The following is a 21,188-nucleotide window of genomic DNA, read 5'->3' as shown; positions in this document are numbered from 1 at the left end:
TGCTGACTTTAATATTGAGGCTTGTCCAACTGTTCATGTGCTGAACATCATTGTTAGGTATACAAACTAAAAGCCATACTAAATCCCTTGCAGTAGCCTCTTCAGCACGTGCTGTTAACATCTACACTTAGTATATGTGGTGAACTAATGTGCAGACTAACATTATAGATTGTTAATATTAATGGAATAGGCCCTGTGGACTTCTTTTTCTTATCACGAGTCTGAGTTATGAATGGAGGAAGCAATGATCCAATGAGTTTAGGTCAAACAGCAGTCCCCTCCGCTCAGTGGGAGGTTTCTTCCATGATTAGGGTTCAAGCTTACCTTTTAATTATGAAAGAAATTATATTATATGGCCATATAAGGTATTATTTGAAAGCTTAGAGGTCAACCAATTTAACTGCATTATTTTTTGGTACTTAATTGGTAAAATTTCAAAGGAAATTTTTTTCAATAATATTTATGACAAAATACAAATTATGTTGCCTTGATCATTGAGTTTTCTGAATGACCTTGATCTTTGATTAAACAAATGATGCTATAACTGGGTTACTTTTATAAAAAAAAAACATCTTTATATATTTGAATAATGTGATTCACATTTCCTTGATAACATTGCAAATTCGATTATTTCTGTTTATTCCTAAGATGATTAACTTGGTTACCGTGCAAATGCTGTACGTCCCAAAAGCTTCTTTGAAACAAGGGCTGTCATATATCTTCCTTCTGCTGAGATTCTTTGCCTTTAGAGAATATATGATAACCTTTCCCCACCCATTTGGTACCCACAGTATATGTGGAAAATGGGGTTCAAGCAGAAGGTCTAAGAAAGAATAAGAAATCTGAAGGTCTGAGGTCAAATTTCTCTGTACTGTGAGGTTCAATTTCCTACTGGATGTTGAACAGCTTTTGTCTACCCTAATTGCTGTATCATAAGATTCTTAAAAGGCTTTTTCATGCTTTGTTAAAAATGCTGATCCTCTCACTAATGTAAGGGGGAAAGTGAAAATAAGGAATGAATATATTTATTACCCATGGAAACTGATCATAGGTTTATTTATGTGGAGAAAGTTTGCCAATGTTCTCCAGTGAGTGAAGAGGTTTTGCTTTTGTTTAAGTCTTGTCTGATTATTATGGAATGGTACATAAAAAAGGGCCATTGAAGAACTAGACTTGTACATTTTATTAACTTAATATGGGTTGGCTTGCTTAATACAGTATTTGCATGTCATTTGGACTGTCTTGATTGATGTTCAATATGGTAAAAGTAAAAAATAAGTTCTTTTATTATTTTAGCTGTTAAATTCATAAGTATTATTCAGATGCTCTTGAGTGCAATTAGTGAATACAGTACAGTAAATATAAAAGTTTTATGTATGTGCATGGGACATATTCTTTTCTTTCATTAGGTTTTAATTTCATATTTTAGGCTGAACAGTTGATAGTACAAGTGCTTTTTGTTGATGCACATCACATACTTTTTGTGTACTGTTGAATTTCTTGCTAGTTTATTTGCTCTTGCATCATTATATGGATGAACAAAAATCATTACTTTTACCATATGGTTCCTCTAATTTGTTGTTAGTTTTGTTTGCCATTATTGATGTTTTGCTCTGCTGTGCAGTGGACGAGATGATGACGAGAACGCTTACTGGAATGAAAAGGAGGCGTACTGTTTCAGAGAGGAGATTTACACAGAGCTCAGGCTCGGGCCATCACACCAACAGCAGGTATGGCCTCCTGTCTAGGTACTGTTAGTAGGTTTTTCCTGTATTTGGATGCGTAATCAAAATGGATACTGGTGTTATTAAGAGGGTTGTGGTTTTCTTATCTCCCGTTTGAAAGCTAATATCCCGTGTATGATTCAATCGCATTTATGATTTTGTTGCAAATTTAAAAACAATTTGAAATTAAATTATTATATATCATACCAAATTAGCTTCAAGAAATTAGTCAAATAGCATGAAGTTAAGATAAGACGGTTTTGAATTGCAGAGGACTTACATGATTACATTTGGGGGGCTCGTTATTCAGTACAAGTGACTTTGTACTTTTTAGGTATTATAGAACTAGATAGGGAGTCATGAATTCAATTTCTTCACATCAATAGTATTATACTGGGAGTCGTGGTTTAACTGTCTTTTTCGCATGCATTTACGCCATGTTGTTCTGCAGAAGCTTTCCAACCAATGATTTCCCCCTCATTTTCTTATTGGACTGGTGTCAGATCCCATTATATTGAATGATACAGTGCAACTTCAACACACAGGACATTTTACCAGTCTAACCTTCCAACAAGTAACATTGCAAAGATCTTATTGGATAGTCGATACCTGAACATCCAAGATCTCTCTCATTCTGTAACCCTATATTGTACAGCTATTTTTTGGGCTCAAGCCATGTTGTCCTGATGGAAGGTTCCTAATAGTAGCTTCCTAAGGGAAATATATACTACAGTGATATTCCCAAAGAATTTACCTTTAGGTCTCCAGAATTCTAACTCCTGGCGCGAATATCCTTAAATTTTTCTCAAGGATATCTCATAATATCATGGACGTATTCTTGACACGCCACATAGCAATCTTCACCCCGAATAGCGTTTACGCTTCGAGGGCGAAAGTGGCAAAAATAGAAGGGGAGCCGTATCAAGGTTACCCTACTTCCCATACTACTATTGAGTATCAAGATGGCGCCATATCCAAGATGGCGGACATTCCTAATTCTATAGCGATTTCACACGGTGGTGTTCCCTGTTGATCTGACTTTTTCGATCGATTTTCAAGGATTATTATGCAATCTCCAGCTCCTTTCGCCTCTGGAAAGTTGAGTATTGATTCTTTACAATGTCTATATTTTAGCTCCTGTTTCACAGTGAAATTAGAGTAATTTATTGTGCTTAGGAGCTAGGCCTGTTACCGGAGGTGCCATGGGCTCAGTCGTTCGTTAGGCATGTGTTATTTAGTTAGTAGAACGACATTCCCGGTTTAAATAGCATTAATTAATTAATTATGAAAGCTATTTAGGCAATTTATACTTTTAAAGATATTTATATGCATAATTTTCCTTTTTCTATGTCGATCATATGAGTCAGAGTTTTGGTGATTTAGGTAACCGAGATTTCGTCTTGCCTAGGTAACCTAACATAGGCGATTTAGTATACTTTTAGACATTCTCCGTTTACCCTCGTGTATTGTTTTATCTATTCATGCGGAGATAGATATCTCCTAGAATTATTATATAAACCGATACTCGTCTCCTTGGAGATTTAAGGGTAATCCCTCCTTCCCTCTGAGTGTAGCCTTAGGCTACAACCCTAATGTGTCGTGCCTCGAGTTCTCATTCAGGCATGACTAGCCTAGGGTGTTCTGTCCCTTCCCTTAGCTGCAGATAGCAGGTTTTGGGATTCGGTCAGCACCTCAGAGTATTTAGTCTTGTGCCGGCAGCCGCCCGGCAGGGTGAATAGTCATTCCCCTGCCGTGTAGGCTGCCGGCATAGGAAGCTAGCCCTCCCTAGGCCGCACTTGAAGTGGTTGTATGATTCCGCCACCTTCTCCCTACGGTCTAGAAGACTAGTCCTGTGCTTGCAGACCCTAGGCTGAAGAATGTTTATTCTTTTGCTGCCTAGGATGGCGCCGGCACTGGAACTCTGTTTCTCCTTTGTTGAGAGGAGGCGGCACTGCCGCCGTCCCCTTAACTGTATTGGCAGACCCTAGGTTGGGGAATAGAGATTCTCCTGCCGCCTAGGATGGCGCCGATACTGAAACAGAGTTTCTTAAAGGTGTGGTAGGACCGGCAACCCTACCGGTTCTTTCCACACCTCATACAGGACCCTTTTTCCCTCCTCCTATGTCCTTTAGTGATGGCTTAACCATCGTATCTCCTTGGGCCGTCGTCCTGCAATCTCGCCGATTGTCGGTGGGTTGTGGAGCTGGCCGGACTCCTACTCAACAGCTGTTGTCTGACTGCCGGCGACTAGGACAACTGCTAGCAGCCATGATGGCTGCTGGCGACTTTGCCGGCTGTCGGTGTCCACGACAATTGCTGGTAGCCATGTTTACTACAACTGCTTGCAGCTATGACGACTGCCGGCAGCTATGCAGGCTGCTGGCAGTCATGTCATCGGCTGTTGGTGGGAAGCCTCTTCTGTCACTAAGGTTCTTCAGTACCCCCTTGGACTGCCGGCCACAAGTGCTATTGCCGGGGTACCAGCCTGGCCGGCGGTATGCCGGCCGGACTGGCACAGACAGGTGCTGACTTAGCCGGCGGTATGCCAACTGTACCAGTGCTGATGGGTGCTAGACGGCCGGACCTTGCTGGCGATGGTACTGATGGCTGGATGGAATCCTGAATGATACATTCTCCCCTTCCATTTGAACCTTCTTTCTGGAGAAAGGCAGTAAATTAGATATTTACATCCTTGATTAGTTTATACATACACAGTAATAAGGCAGTCCTTCACCCCATACTGTCTCTCTCTCTTTTAGCTAGCATGCTGGCCAGGCTGTGCTGGCAGGGACTAGCTATGCCGGCTATATGCCATCTGAATTACAGTATATGTTTATACAGTAGCCAGTATATTTGCATTATGGGATATACTGCAGATAGAAAACTATTGTATATATTATACTAGTAGTTATCTTCCAATATATCTTGGGTATCCTTGCCCAGGTGTTTGTTGAGACCATTCCTATATTGAAAGAATAGAATTTCTTCAATATTCTGATTAGAAATCAGTTTATGTTTTACTTTACAATATTAAATGAATTAAAGGGCCGGTGGTAGTACACTTTCTATCCTTAAAGGTTAGAACCCTTATCCTTGAGTTTCCCTGATCAGGAAACTCTATGATTTTAATATTGGAAAGGAAGGCGACAGCAAATGGGCTGGGTAGGATACACAAATATATGTCTTATATTTCCTAGTCCAGTTGGCGTCATGCCGGCTGGACCGTGCTGTCAGATGCTAGCCATAATGGCAGCACACTGGCTGGACTACAATATATAGTTATACAGTAGTCGGTATTTTGCAATATAGTATATACCGCAAACAGAAAACTATAGTATGATTATACAGTAGTTATTTTCTAACATATCTTGGGTACCCTTGTGCGGGCTTCTGCTGAGACCGTTTCTATATTGAAAGAATAGAATTCCTTCAATACTCTGATTAGAAATCAGTCAACCTTACCCAACAGTGTTGAATATTTAAAAGGGACAGTGGCATTGTACACTTTTTCTACCCCTAGGGGTTAGAACCCTTTCGTTAGAGTTGCCTTGAGAAAGGAATCTATAGTTAATACTGAGGGGATGTAACAGCATTTGCTTGCAAGGGATACACAAGTATGTGTCTCCCACTATCCCTTTCTAGCTTACTATCCTAAGCTATTTTAGTTAAAAGATGACTTTTACATATTGATTATCAGTGAAATAATGAATTGCATACTCATTCTGCTTTCCTTTCTTTATAGGAGGAACTCCAGATGACATGTGTTGCAGTCTTCTGTAATGTTAAGAGTAAGTACTTTTACGGTCATAATACATGCAGGTTTCATGCCCCCTGCAATATTATTTCTGAATCCCTGCATTGTTGGAACCCCCAAGCTTGCAATATCTGTCGGACGTTAGTGTCCAAGGGTTTTGATAATCCCAAGTCGATGGAGTCTAGGGATGCAGCTCATAAGAAACTATGCAATTGGGTAAGAGGGTTCCAGAAGATCTCTCTGGGACCATACCTACCTATTGATAGGATGCGTACCTTACTATTCCCGAAAGCAAGTAGGGAAATAGTGGTGCCCCAGGCACGATTCGCACCTCCCTGCGTCCAGATAGCCTCTGGGACGGAGGGCAGGAAGCCCTCACGGGAAGAGGGGGACAATGTCGTGTCGGAATTGCTTTCGTCTGTGCCGGCTCTAGAGCCGTTAACCTCGACATGTTCACCTTCTACCCCTCTATTAGACAAAGTGAACCAGTTACTCTCCCATATGAAGGGTCTAATGGAAAATTTTCGCAAACAAAGCGAAGAGGAGGAAGCGAAACTGAAGATAGAGCTTTGTGAAGCTCCACTAGTCGCTCCCCAAGGGTCATACAAATGTCCCAGAGACCAAGACCTTCCGACATGCTCCAAAACCAATCCCTGGTGGTATGCAGAGCTTATGCTGATTTTAGACGGCAAACTCTACATCTCGGAGAAGATGGGAGCTGTTCCTTTAGACAAAATCTAGTTTTGGCCAAGCTTTAACGCTTTCCCTAATTGCTTTATTCGACTGAAGCATGAACCAACGTCAGGAAAAGAAACGGAACCGAAGGAGGTCATGATTCTCGACCATGATAAGGCACAGGCTATCTTGTCAAGCAGCCTGAGAAAGGAAGGTTACTCGGTGTCGAAAGTGTTCAGAGAGAGTAACAGACATCCTACCTTTCTTGCTCGTGCTTCAATATCATTCCCCTTTATGTGGAAGGCATTTAAATCTGTTGCTAAGGCAGTGGAGGCAGGCAAACCATGTCCTGCCCTCGAGGAGTGCAAGCCTCTGTCACTAGCCTTTCCCATGCAGGAGAAGGATTGAAAGGAAGTTCACTTGACCTTTTCAGTAGGGAAACTAGACGCGGATGTTGCTGGACGACAGTTTAGCGAGAATCCCCCTAAACTTTCTGAGTTTCTTTTGTGCAAGGAACAGGAGACAAAGGAGAGACTTGCGGCCTCTTTATCCCTACAGAACTGCATAGTTGTGTTAAGCCCATCAAAGTACCCCAGACATGCTCATGGTCTTTGCCAAAATGCATATGGCCACCTTAGTAAAAGACCTTTATACCTTTATGAAGGCTAGGAGCGCCTGTAGGGAGTTAGTGTTCACTGCTGCAACAGTGAAACATGAAACCAGGAAGCTGATATCTTCCAACATCTGGGGTATAGACCTCTTTCCAAACGAGGCAGTTAGAGAGGTGATTAAGAAAGCCACCACGGAAAATATGGGACTTCTCCAGAAGTGGGGCTTTTCTTCAAAGAGAAAGTCTTCCACAGACGTGGGCCCCCAACCTAAAAGGAAGACTGAAAAGTCAAGAAATTTTTCTCGGGCTGTTCAACAGCATCCCACAGTTCCGATGACTGCGTTGCCACAGGCAGGCGGTCGAAGAGGTAATCCTTCTGATCAGTCGAAGCAAAGAGACGCTTCTGGTAGGAGAAAGGTTCCTTCAGGATCATTGGACCTTCGATCCTTGGGTCCAAGGCCTAATCAAGATGTGACTAGGATGGAAAATGGACATGCCTCCAACCAACATCATTTCCTCAACTCTTCCTACACTCCAACCCCGTCCTGGAAGAGTATACAGTGAACCCTCGTTTATCGCGGTAGATAGGTTCCAGACCCGACCGCGATAGGTGAAAATCCGCGAAGTATTGACACCATATTTACCTATTTATTTAACATGTATATTCAGGCTTTTAAAACCTTCCCTTGTACGTAGTACTGTTAACAAACTACCCTTTAATGTACAGAACACTTAATGCATGTACTACAGTACCCTAAACTAAAACAGGCACACATATTAAAGGAGATTTTATATCATGCGTTTCCTAAACACGCCAAAAAGCACGATAAAAAATGGCAACCAATGATTTGTTTACGTTTCTATGATCATAATGAAGAAACAAACGCATTTAGTGTACTGTACACATCTGTGTATAGGTTAGTTTTTGCATCGATTATATTGATTATACAGTATGTTGATTTTGTTATTACCAATGTTTTACTTAATTTTTCCTAGGACTTCCAAAGGAAATGTTTTTCTTTATGACGCCGCCTGAAACGACGGCGTCATGAAGTACGCTCGGTAAACAACCACGCTCAGTAAACGAAGGCATTTAACGCGCATGATGAAAGTGATAAATAATGATATTTACAGTAAAAGCTTTTAGAAAATATGTTATTATAAATATTATTTACCGTATCTATATAAAATCATACAGTATATACTGTACATAGCAAAGCAGGAAAAAAACTTACGAGAGAGAGAGAGAGAGAGAGAGAGATATTGATTGATTTTGTTTTACGTACGTAAATGTAAATTTTAAACCAAAAAAATATGATAAGTTACAACATGAAAACTCTTCAGACTTTTAAAACCTTCCCTTTAACTTAATGCATTCAGTACTAAACTAAAACAGGCACAAATATTAAAATGTTAGAATATTAAAATAAAAGATAAAGATTGTTACTGTACTCCCCACGAAAGAAGTTCAAGAAAAACTTGAATGATGATGTCGATGAATTTGCTGCACAGTAGAAATGATGATGATGAAGCTGATGATGTCTTCTACTGTGCAGCCAATGATAGTATTTTACTTCTCTTCAGACGGAGGTGTCTTTTCCTGGGACACCTCTTCAACTTCTTCCTGGGACATTTCTTCCGAGGGCATTGTGATCGGAAGTTGCTGCCACTGCTTCTTTTTTCGCAAGATCATCCTGTAGGGAGTCATGTGTTCATCGATCTTGTTGCAGAATTGCATATAACGAACCATATCCTCGTCCCACTCTTGCAACATTTCTTTCACCTCCTTCGCAAGCTTGCAGAGCTTGGCAAGCCGTTCTAATGTTAAGCCCGTTTCTTCGACATTTTCTTGGATCTCTTCCTGTGTTTCACTGTCTTCTTCACAGGCCGATTTCTTCAGGTCTGCGAGGTCTGCGGCCGCGTAACTTCTACCGTCTTTTAACATATCGAGAAGCGTCACCTTCTCAGCAATCGTCATCATCCTTCGGTGGCTTTTAGGCTCACTACCAGCCTTAGCAGAAGTAGAATGCTTGGGAGGCATTGTACAGTAGGTTTTAACAGAAAGTTCAACAAAAAGTTCAACTTAAAACAGTCACGCACAGCACAGATTAAAGTCCACAATAACTTAACAACATTTACACAACGATACGGCGGGAGACAAAGTGACCGCGAAAACGTAGATGCTGGAAGTTGGAGATGCGGGCAAAACACCATTCACAGGCTAGATAACAAAACTTGAGTTCTGATTCGTCATCTATCAGCGCTTGAACCAATCACAACCCGTCTTATATGCTACGTAGGTTACCAATTCAAAGTACAAGATACCCTGCGTATACTGTACTGTACAGTAATAATAATAATAATAATAATAATAAATAATGATACTGTAATAATAATAATAATGATAATAATAATAACAATATTAATTTTAATAACAACAACAACAATAATAATAATACAGCTTTACGTACGCTATTTTACGCTTTTGTTGTAGGATATGTATCTCTCTCTCTCTCTCTCTCTCTCTCTCTCTCTCTCTCTCTCTCTCTCTCTCTCTCTCTCTCTCTATTACGCTTATTCGAAATGTGATTTTTTGCAACAAAGAATATTATTGGATGCAGCACTACGTACGTATACATACAAAAGATTCATGGAAAAGAAGCACATCCATTACATTTGTAGTACAGTAGTAGCCATCAGCAGCCTTACACCATTCTAATATGGTATGACTGCATCTGATTTGCGTTTCATGTTCGATTTAATTTTACTACATACTGTAAACAGTACTGAATTATCGTATGATCACATTCTTTTTTCGTGTTTTATTTCTTTCTGTGCTGAATTATATGTCATATGTAATGCAATGAAGAATCAGTAAGAGCAGATATTACTAATTACAGTATTAATGCAATTACAGGTAACGAAATATCGTATTTGTGGTCTACAGATATCGCGGTATTTTCGAAATTTCCGGAAAATCCGCTATATGTATATATATATGGGTTATGAAAAAAACCCGCGAAGTGGTGAATCCGTGATGGTCAAACCGCGAAGTAGCGAGGGTTCACTGTACCTTAGAGCTCTAGAGCATACAGGTGGTAAGGAAAGTATAGTCCATCAAATTCCAGGGAAGGCTGTTTGGTGTTCACAAGAAGGACTCAAGAAAACTCAGAGTCATTCTGGACTTGTTGCCACTCATCAAGTTCAAATCTTGCCACTCATCAAGTTCAAATAGAACAGCAAGTTCAGAATGTTAATCCTTCTGAACATAAGGACCATATTTCAATGAGGGGTGTTCACCGTCTTGTCAGACCTGAGAGGTGCCTATTGGCAGCTTCTAGTCAGTCACCACCTCTCCTCCTACTTAGGATTCAAGTTACGGAGGATAATGTATGTCCTAGGAAAGATACTTGTCGGACTATACACAGTCTTAAGTATCTTCACGGAATTGGCGAACACAGTCACACAAAAACCAAGCCTAGAAATAGTTCAGGTAACAAAGTTCCTGGACGAAAGGCTGGTGTGGGTAGCACCCGAAGTGGCTGGTCAATGAGCATCCAAGGAAGTGATCCGGTTCCTGGATCATTGGGGATACAAAATCAGCGTCAAGAAGTCTCGATTCTCTAAAGCTCAAAGGCTTCAATGGTTAAAAAACCATCGAAACCTGAGGTCAAACAGGCTCTCCTTTCCCTTAGGGATGTAAAAGGAGATCGCAGGGTCGGTCAAGAAACTAGGGTATTCAGTCAGGATTCCAAGATGCTAACAGGGAAGAGTTCTGAACTCTCCAGTTAGCAATAATGACAGACCCAGTGCTAAGAGCACAGCAGAAAGATGCGGTAAGAGTCTGGAGAAGATATGCATCAAACGCTCGAAGAGGTCTAAAAGGACCGATATCGGTCTCTCCTTAATCGCTTCCCTAACAATGGTTAAAGGGCAAAAGCCTGTTGAAGACCGTGCCCTTGCAACTACCTCGACTATTGAAGATCAACCACATGGATGCCTAGTTGGAAGAATGGGGTGTTCACTCCCAGCAGAGGAAAATCCAAAGGACTCGGTTATTTCTACCCAAGGCCATGTTAGTCCTGTTGTGGTTGGGGAAACTCTCTCTATGCAGATCAGACCTCCTCAGGCTGATCTGGGACATCGAAGCGTTAATGAGACGTCGGAACCGACAAGGCTAGAGAGCGTCTCATATAGTTTAGGTGGTGATAGCCATCCCTTGCATAAAAGGATGGCACCTATCAGCAGTTTATGTACAATCGATCTGCAATGTGACAGCGGATGCTCTACTCGAGCTCAAACCGATAGAGTTAGAATGGTCCACAGACGCAGACCTATTCTCTCCCAGATGGGAACAAGTCCCTGAGCTGCAGATCGACCTCTTCGTGACGAGCGTCATCAAGAAACTACCTCGATATGTAGCCCATACGAGGATCCTCTAGAGGAGATAACAGACACCATATCTCTAGTATGGAAGGGATGGACTCAAGAATTCCTGTTCATCCCATCCAATCTCCCGCTGAAGGTCCTCAACATGTTGAGATCCTTCCAAGGAGGAGTAGCTCTGGGGGCTCCCAAGTAGCCCAAGAGTAACTGGTTCCCTTTAGTGAAGGAACTGAGGCTGAGGCTGGCCCTAGTACAGAACCCAGTACTATCTCAAATGGTTCAGAAGTTGATTGCCTTCGATTTATCACAGAGAGCCCAGACCCTTCATTTCAGGATTTTCTTGCCCTGGCGGTTAGGAAAAGATTTGGGATCTCAGAAGACAATATAGAATTCTTAGAAGAATACAAGTCTAAGTCAACTAGAAGACAATATGAGTCATCTTGGAAAAAGTGGGTTGCTTCTGTAAAAGCAAAAGGACTGAAAGAAATTTCAATAAACTTCTGTCTGTCCTTCTTTGTCCACCTTCATAATCAAGGTCTATGCAGCCAACACGATAACTACGTGCAAGTCAGCCTTGACTAGAACTCTTCTATATGCCTTTCAAGTGGATCTGGCAAATGAAATCTTTAATAAGATTCCGAAGGCATGCACAAGGCTTAGACCTGCAGCACCTCCAAAGCCCATTTCATGGTCTTTGGACAAGGTCCTGCATTATGCCTCATCTGTGAACAATGAAAATTGTTCCCTCAAGGATCTAACCCAAAAGGTTATTTTTTTGTTCGCTATAGCCTCTGGGGCTAGAGTTAGTGAAATAGTGGCCCTATCTAGAAACGAGGGCCACATTCAGTTCACAGAAGTGGGAGAACTTAATATCTTTCCTGATCCAACCTTTCTCGCTAAGAACGAGCTACCCACTAAGAGGTGGGGTCCCTGGAGAATCTGCCCTCTGAAGGAAGATGTCTCTCTATGTCCTGTAGTGTGTCTAAAGGTCTATCTTCATAGAACTTCAGACTTCAGGGGAGGACAGCTCTTTAAAGGAGAAACCTCAGGATCAAACTTATCCCTAAAACAACTGAGGGCGAAGCTCACCTACTTCATTCGCAGAGCAGATCCTGACAGTACACCCACAGGTCCTGATCCGAGGAAAATTGCTTCATCACTGAACTTTTTTCAGTGTATGGACTTTGAGCTTCTTCACTCATACTGGATGGAAATCATCCAGAGTGTTCTACAAACACTATGCTAAGCAGGTCCATGAACTGAAGCATTATGTGGTGGTGGCAAGTAGTGTATTAAAACCTGTCGTCTAATTGCTGCGAGTAACAGTTAATTGATTGGGATTATCAATTAAAGGGGAAAGGTGTCAACACTTTTAGTGTGATACCCTTTAAATGAGTGTTACCATGGTGACACTAAATCTGTTCAAAATCTCAGGTGTAGAATTATACAGATAACACTTGTGCCGTGTGTACATAGTACATGGTGTTGATAGGATACAACATGTACAGAAATTATAAAAGGAAAAAAATTAATGCAATTTTTTTCAGTCTTAGAGTGGCACTCATCGTTTCTTCCCTTTCAAAAATGGAAAATAATTTCTGTATACGTTGCATGTATAATTCCTTTATCATGTTACATTCGTTTCACTTGTTATTTCATTTAGTCATTTATTAGAAATAAATGGCTATTAGAATGTAATTGCGTCCTATTTCGCCTGGCAATTTGCAAATTTAAGATGCCAGAGCTCTTTGACTTACTTATGTAAGTAAACCTCATATCATTGTATGCTTACAAACAATGGATATAATGGACACAGATATTGTTCCGACAATATATACAAACCGTGAGACCGTTTGTATACCCAGTGAATACATATGTTTGTTCATACAATATATCCTAACCTTGAGGCCCCTTTTCTACCGTCTAGTATGACTCTTCCCTGTAGGGGGCAGGAAGCACTAACATTGTTTATGATTAGTGATAATGACGGATAACAGTAACATCATTTGTCTCTAATGGTCCAGATGACCATAGAAAAAATTGTCCCAAGGTTAAGGTACTGATGAAAATCCACAGATACAGTAATGCTCTTGTATGCTTCTATCAAGACGACATGGCCTGAGCCCAAAAAACTAATTTTGAGCGAAGCGAAAAATCTATTTTTGGGTGAGATAGCCATGTCGTCCTGATGGACCCACCCACCTTTTCTATAGAAAAGGTCTTTGCAGAATCCCTCCCGAACTACTATATCTGTAGCACCATGCTCAACGCTACAAGGAATGTCCGCCATATTGATACTCAATATTAGTATGGGGAGTAGGGTAACCTTGATACAGCTCCCCGTCTATTTTTGTCACTTTTCCCCTTGAAGCGTAAACGCTATTTGGGGTGAAGATTGCTATGTGGCGTGTCAGGAATATGTCCCTGATATTATGCTATATCCTTGAGAGAAATTTAAGGATATTCACACCAGGAGTTAGAATTCTGGAGACCTAAAGGTAAATTCTCTGGGAAAAGTTAACTTAAGTTTAAAAGTTAACTTTAAAAATACCATCTTAAATAATATACAGTGATAAACAACAGTTTGGGATCAAATATTCCTGCAGGATGAACAAAGCATGACAGTTTGTTTTCAAAGACAAAAACATTTTTAGCATAATTCATTGATTTGGAAGTAATGTAGGATCACCAATTATGTGAGAATTTGGGCGATCCACGTCCTTGCAAAACTGGAAAGTTACATATTTCGAAATTACCGAGTCAAACTCTTTAGCTACCTATTTTCAATACTTTCTATGTTTTCTGCTGTATTTTTATCTAATATGTAACGTTCTTATGAATAAATAGAAAAGTTAAAGTTTTAATAACTTGAAAAAGTTTAAAATTGCACCAAGATGGTTGTAAATACCATGTATTTTTGGGCTCAAGCCATGTCGTCCTGATGGAAGGTTCCTATAAGTAGCTTCCTAGAGATATTTGAACTACAATGATATTCCCAGAGAATTTACTTTTAGGTCTCCAGAATTCTAACTCCTGCCGCGAGTATCCTTAAATTTTCTCTTAAGGATATCGCATAATCAGGGGACGTATGCTTGATACGACACATACCGATCTTCACCCTGAATAGCGTTTTCGCCTTGAGGGGGAAGAGTGGCAAATTTGGAAGGGGAGCTGTTATCAAGGTTACCCCATTTCCCATACTACTATTGAGTATCAAGATGGCGCCATGTTTAAGATGGCGGTTATTCCTATTTTTGTAGCGATTTCGCTCGGTGGTGTTCCCTGTTGATCTAACGATTTTGATCGATTTTGCGAGGATTATTATGCAATCTCCAGCTTCTTTCGCCTCTGAAAAGTTGAGTATTGATTCTTTACAGTGTATATATTTTTAGCTCCTGTTTCACAGTGAAATTAGAGTAATTTATTGTGCTTAGGAGCTAGGCCTGTTACCGGAGGCACCATGGGCGCTGTCGTTCGTTATGCATGTGTTATTTAGTCAGCAGAACGACTTTCCCTGTTCAAATAGCATTAATAAATTATGAAAGCTATTTAGGCATAATTATACTATGAAAGATATTTATGGTATGCATAATTTTCCTCTCTCTTTGTCGATCGTATACGTTAGAGCAGGGGTCGGCAACCTTTTGAAGACAATGTGCCACTTGATAATTAATACCATTATTTTTCCTACCTTGCGTGCCTGTTGATATTTTTTAGCGCTATATAAGAAGATTTGAATTAAAATTGTTCAGTTTGTAATGACCATTTTAACTATAATTTATTTTCCTGAACATGCATAACATGAATGCAATAATTTTGTTGCATTTAGTATTTGTCGTAACAAAATCATCTTATATTTCAAGTTTACACCTCAACATATAAATGATACTCTTGCCCTTGCTTCTCAAATGCCAAAATTGAAATTCCAGGTGAATATGTGGACACCTTGAGCTTCACACAACCCCCAAGTGATCCGTTGTAAGCCTGGTACGATGGGGGCTGGAAATGTGCTTAATGTGTGAAAATAATTTTCTTTATGAGCTATTTAGTGCAATTTAAGAATAGATTGCCCAATTCTATCATCAACCATTTTGTAAAGTCTTTATTTTTTCTACCATAACAGGAGCACCATATGTTGTAATAGCAAAAATCTTTCCCATATCTTCTCCGTTCTCAAATGGACAGCGAATGCCTTCAGTTTGTCTTTTTCCTTGATATTGTCATTCACAGGTTTAGGACAACACATATCGTGTACCTCTGTGTCACTATACCTGGCAAAAACTACCAAGCAGGGAATGCCATTGATATCCACGCTTTCATCTAGTGCACACTGAACACATTTGTACTTCTTAAATCAACCAAATGCTGCTGATTTACATTATCAGCCTATTCAGAAATAAGTCTCTCCACGGTTTTATCTAAGACAAACATGTATTTTATCCATGAGATGATAACTTGTTTGTTTGATATGATATTAAATAAAACATCAGAGCACTCTAGGAAAGCTGCTTTTGAAAATTTGCATTAGTAAAAGTCTTTCCATGCTTAGCAATATACAAAGCTAGTTTGTAACTAGTTTCAGTTTAATTGTTTTTGCTAGCATTCAAGTTTTTGAACACCTTACTTTGTTTCTAATAGCGGGTTACAGATTTCCTAATCACTATAGCTTTGTCAGCATTATCCTTGAAAGCCGGTTCTTCTTTTGTTTCAAAGTGTGGTTTAAGGGTACCGTCCGCCATGTCCGCCATTTTTTTTTCTAATGAACCAAATTACACCATTTCTATATATGTTTTAGACATATATAATACCTTCATCATATAAAAATTTCAAGTCATTTGATCAAAAACTTTCGGATTTATTAGCAAAAATCATGATTTAAAAAAAAAAATTTAGGTACATTTTTCCCGACTACTATAATACCAATTGTATTGAAACTTTTACCATAAAAACTACTCTGTCAACCGAACAATTCTGTCCGACAGAATTTTGATTTTCCTTTTTTTTTTTAATGAATTTTTATTTTTTTTTCCTCGTCTAGACGGAAAATAATCGTGAAAAAAAAGTGAAATGAAAATTGAAATTTTGTCTGACAGAATTGTGGCATTTTTATTCTTCTTTTCAATGATATCTTTATCTTTAAAATTGAACAATAGATAACTGAGAAAAATGTATCTAAGTGCGGATAAGTATGTTTTCGAGTTATGAGCTCCTAAAGATTTGCCATGTAAATTTCTGCATTTTTCATAAAAAAAATGAAAAAAACATTATCATGGAAACTTACTTGTTATTTTTATTGTTGATATTGTTGATTTCTACAGCAAGGCTCCTGGTCCCCCCCCCCCCTTAAAAGGGGTATTAATACCCTAAGTGTACTAATACACTAAGTGTAAGGGTGTCGGGAGCTGCCTCCTCCCTCATTGTTGCCAGGGTTTTGCAGAGCTAAAATGCTCCAGCTTATATTCTTCTCCTTGTTTCTCTGCCTTCTTTGTTCTTGTTTTTATTCTCTCTCTACTTCTTGCTCTTTCTGTGTCATAAATTTTGAGGGAAGTGTCTATATCAGGACTTTTTCCAAATAACTTTACCATCAAGTTACTTTGCATGTATCCAAAATTATTTTCCAAAACTGTTAACCTTGATGCAAATTTTACTCTAGACATGCCAAAAAACTTTTGTTTGGGGCACTTCATCCAAAGCCTAGAATGCAGAGATTCATTTGGATTTTGAGTCCAGCCATGCAGGCATCTTTGCAATAATTTGGAGTCAGCCAAACTATTGAAAACACTTCTTATGTGTATGCGAAGCTCATAGGGTATTCCTGCAAGATGATTTTTCCTTGTTGCATGTGATGGTATTTTTTATTTTTTGGCTACAGCTCTATTGTAAAAACACCATGATTCAGGCCCAGCAGGGCACATTTGATGTACTGGGTGTTCATCATCAGATGTCAAGTGATAATAGATAGCCCAAATAGCATTTCGCATCTGATCCACTGTTGTGTTTATATTATTTCTTATTGCCATACCATAATATGCTAGAATATTATTTATAATGGCTTGGGTCAACTTGTTTTTTCCTGACAATAAACTTCTTTTCATCTGTTTTCCGCTTTTTGTTGTTATGTATTCACTCACTTCTGATTTCATTTTTATGAGCCTGTGGCCCATTCTTTTTTGGGCATGACAAATACACTCCTCCTTCTCTATCTTCACACCTTCATATGGCCTTGGCCTTTATTCATTTCACATACTGCATTGTATGCACTCGAGTCCCCATCCCCAACAAATGTTTTATATCTGAAACCATTATTCAATGATCTCGACCACATTCTCTTTGCTTCTTCTGCTTCCATGGCACCAGATTTTCCTTCAAAGTTTTTATTGCACTTATGTTTTGGCTTATTTCCTTCTTCTTGTCCTTCCTCTTTTCCTTTGTCACATATTTTGCAATAATTACACAAAATTTCACAATCGAGTACTTTCCCTGTGAATACATCAATAACGAACCCTACACCTACGTGTGACTTATGGCCCCTTGATAACCAAGTTCCATCAAAAGAAACATCTATATCTATTACGCCATTTTCATCAGGTATTGCCAACTTATTTTCTATATAAAATTTCTTTACATAATCATATGTATATTTCTGCATATCACTGTGATGTTTTTCCATTTCTTTATAAAGATAAGAACTATGTCTGGCATAAGATCCCGCTGCCAGAGTCTTGCAGAAAAATCCTCCCATTTTATTCAGGCCTGCTCTTCCTATACCTGTAGTAAGAGAATGATACACTTCTTGTAAATTTGCTTCACCAAATTTATGACATTCCCTTCCCCTCCCATGCCTCCTTGGGGGGAGGTAGCTAATGTCCGTATGGCAACCATCACAAGATACTCTAAATGTTGTATCCCATCTGTCCCTTTCTGCGTGTACACTGACTGACTTTCTACAGTTTCGCTTTCTACAAGTCACACCTTTCATCTTTGCTTCTAGCTGTTTTCTTGAAATTGTGTATTTTTCATCATATTCTGGGATATCACTAATATCAATCCCAATTCTATGATCAGGAACTGGCGGTGAAATCGAGTCCTCACTCACGTACCGTGAGATTGAAGGTTGAGGGCTTGAAAGCAATTCCTGGCTTATATCCCGCGACGTGGATGGCTTAGGCCCGCCAAATTCTCCTTCATCTGGCAGCGAAAATGAGGTAGAAGGCTCACTCTCTCTCTCTCTCTCTCTCTCTCTCTCTCTCTCTCTCTCTCTCTCTCTCAGACAATGCGAGAGCTGATGACAAAGAAAGCGATTGTTTTTTCTTCAGTTTTTCCTTCCGAGCACTCGCTAATTTTGAAAGAATTTCTTTCCTTGTACCCCTTTTTATAATGCTTTTCCTTGGCATGATGTAGAATTCACGAGGAATTATAAAAAACACTAATAAACGCGTGGGCGAATGTAAACAAAAACACGTGCGTCTCACTCTCACGAAGTCTAAGACGATACTGTCGTGTGTCGTCTAACTGCGTGTGCTGAGAGGGTCTTCAGTGAGCTCTCTTCCCCTGATACGTTACATCATTGCCAGACGTACGAAATTCGAGAAAAAAAAAGGAAAAAATCGATGTATATATAAAAAAAAAACCACGCAAAGACGAACGGTCAAACTCAGTCGCGCAGACGACGTCCCAGGATGACGTCATGATTTAAAAACCCCCGTATCATCATTATTTATGAAAATAATAGGTTGAAACTTCTGGAGAGCATGTACGATATGTTTCTCTATACAGAGAGACAATAAAACGATTTTTGAATTTTTCAGGTTGGTATGCCAAAATACCACCGCGGACGGTCCCCTTAACACTCGATGCGCAATACATGACATTTTCACAACAGAGATCACACACAGCACGATCATTCTGCTGAATAAATCCAAAGTCATTTGTCTGTGATGACTGAAAATAATCGGATATCAAGCTTGATTTTTTGTGGTAGCTAGGGCAACAAATAACTAGAAAGAATATTACATAAGAGGGCTAAGGACTCACTGAAACAACAGGGACCATACTCTGCTACCTCAATCTAAATCTCAAAGGATTATAAAAGGGGCCATACCCAGTCAATCTGACCTGATCGGAGAAAGTACTCGATCCTGAAGTAAGGTATGAACAATTGTATTTGTGCTGACCGGCACATATAATAGGAGAGGAAACAGATAGATGGAGATATATAATAACTGAAATCATAAAGTTAATAATTTAAACCATAAATATAAAAGTAATGATGCACAATACTGAACACATCTCTCTCTCTCTCTCTCTCTCTCTCTCTCTCTCTCTCTCTCTCTCTCTCTCTCTCTCTTAGTATTTTTCAGGATTTTTCTTTGCTCCTCCAAATCAAATGCCGTGCCATACACAAGCACCTCTCGTGCCATGTCTGGCACGCGTGCCATGGGTTGCCGACCCCTGCGTTAGAGTTTCGGTGATTTGGGTAACCAAGATCTCATCTTGCCTAGGCGATGTAGCATGCTTTCAGACATTTCCCCGTTTACCCTTGTGTATCGTTTTATTGATTCTAAGGGAGATAGTACATCTCCTAGAATTATATAACTCGATACTTGTCTCCTGTGGAGAGTTAAGGGTAATCCCTCTTTCCCCTCTGAGTGCTGCCACAGGCGGCAACCCTTTCTGGCCTTGCCACAGAGTAATTCACTCCGGCTTAACTAGGCTAGGGGTTTTCTGTCTCCCACCTTTGCCGGCGAGTGTCCGGCTTTGGTTTTTGACAGAATCACAATTCAGTCTTTCTGCCGGCGGCAGAATGAGTAGTCACTCCCCTGCCGGCTTAGCATAGAAGGATAAGCCTCCCTAAACCGCACCAGGGGTGGTGGTTTGATGCCGCCACCTTTTCCCTGCGGTTTAGAAGACTAGTCCTGTGCTGGCAGACCCTAGGCTGAAGAATAGACATTCTTCTGCCGCCTAGGATGGCGCCGGCACTGAAACGATGTTTCTCTCTGTTGAGAGGGGGCAGCAAATCTGCCGGCCCCTCCAAACACTATTTCGGCAGACCCTAGGTTGAAGAATAGACATTCTTCTACCGCCTAGGATGGCGCTGATACTGAAACAGAGTTTCTATCTTGCGTAGTGTAGGCGGCAACATTGCCGCCGTTTTCTACACTTTATTCAGGACCCTTTTCCCTGCCCTTCTCTGTCCTTTTAACTATGGCCATCGTCCTGCAATCTCACCACTTGCCGACGGGTTGCGGGGCCGGCCGGGCTCCTACATAGCAGCTGTTTAGTTACTCAGCTTTCCCTTATGGACAAGGATCTGGGAAGGTGGTGCCGGCCATGATGGCTGCCGGTGGGAGACCCTTCTTTTAACTATGGCTGTCGTCCTGCAATGTCACCGCTTGCCGCCGGGTTGCGGGGCTGGCCGGGCTCCTACATAGTAGCTGTTTAGTCACTCAGCTTTCCCTTATGGACAAGGATCCGGGAAGGTTGTGCGGGCCATGACGGCTGCCGGTGGTTGACCCTTCTGTCACCAAGGTTCTTCAGTCGTCCCTTGGACTGCCGTCCACAAGTTCTGTAATCCGAGGTACTAACGCTGGCCGGGCAGGCGCCGACAGGTACTTGCTCAGACTGTATCAGTGCTGCCAGGTACTAACCAGCCGGCCATATGCCGGCAACGGTCCTTGTGGTTGGATGGAACCTTCTCTCTGGAGGAAGGCAATAAGTTATATACTTGCATCCTTATTTAGTGTAAACATACATAGTAATAAGGCAGTCCTTCACTCCATGCTTTCTCTCTCTCTATCAGCTAGTGCGCCACTAGGTTCGAACCCGCCCGGCAGCATGCCGACCAGGCCGGCACCATCAGGTACTTACTCAGTCGGCGGCATGCTGACTGTACCAGTACCGCCGGGTACTAGCCAGCCGGACTGTGCCATCAGGGACTAGCTATGCCGGCTATATGCCGGCTGAATTACTGTATATGATTATACAGTAGTCAGTATATTTGCAGTAGAGTATATACTGCAGATAGAAAACTACTGTATAT

The 21,188-nt window shown here is 40.6% G+C and overlaps 1 protein-coding gene across 5 annotated transcripts in view; it reads left to right on the top strand.

The window, feature by feature from the left end:
* Vav (Vav guanine nucleotide exchange factor) overlaps window positions 1-21,188 on the top strand; it is a 385,659-nt gene that overhangs the window by 100,491 nt on the left and 263,980 nt on the right. For 2 of the 5 annotated variants that reach the window (XM_068383125.1, XM_068383124.1), the window contains exon 5: window positions 1,625-1,730. The exons of the other annotated variants lie outside the window; for them this stretch is intronic. In XM_068383125.1, coding sequence (XP_068239226.1) covers window positions 1,625-1,730 — 106 coding nt within the window. The remainder of the gene's footprint in view (window positions 1-1,624; window positions 1,731-21,188) is intronic. 5 annotated transcript variants of the gene reach the window in all.

This window comes from Palaemon carinicauda, chromosome 11 (genome assembly GCF_036898095.1).
Source record: "Palaemon carinicauda isolate YSFRI2023 chromosome 11, ASM3689809v2, whole genome shotgun sequence".
Classification (NCBI taxonomy): Eukaryota; Metazoa; Arthropoda; class Malacostraca; order Decapoda; family Palaemonidae; genus Palaemon; species Palaemon carinicauda.
Note: the sequence above shows the minus strand (reverse complement) of the source record. Positions and strands in the feature narration are given on the sequence as shown.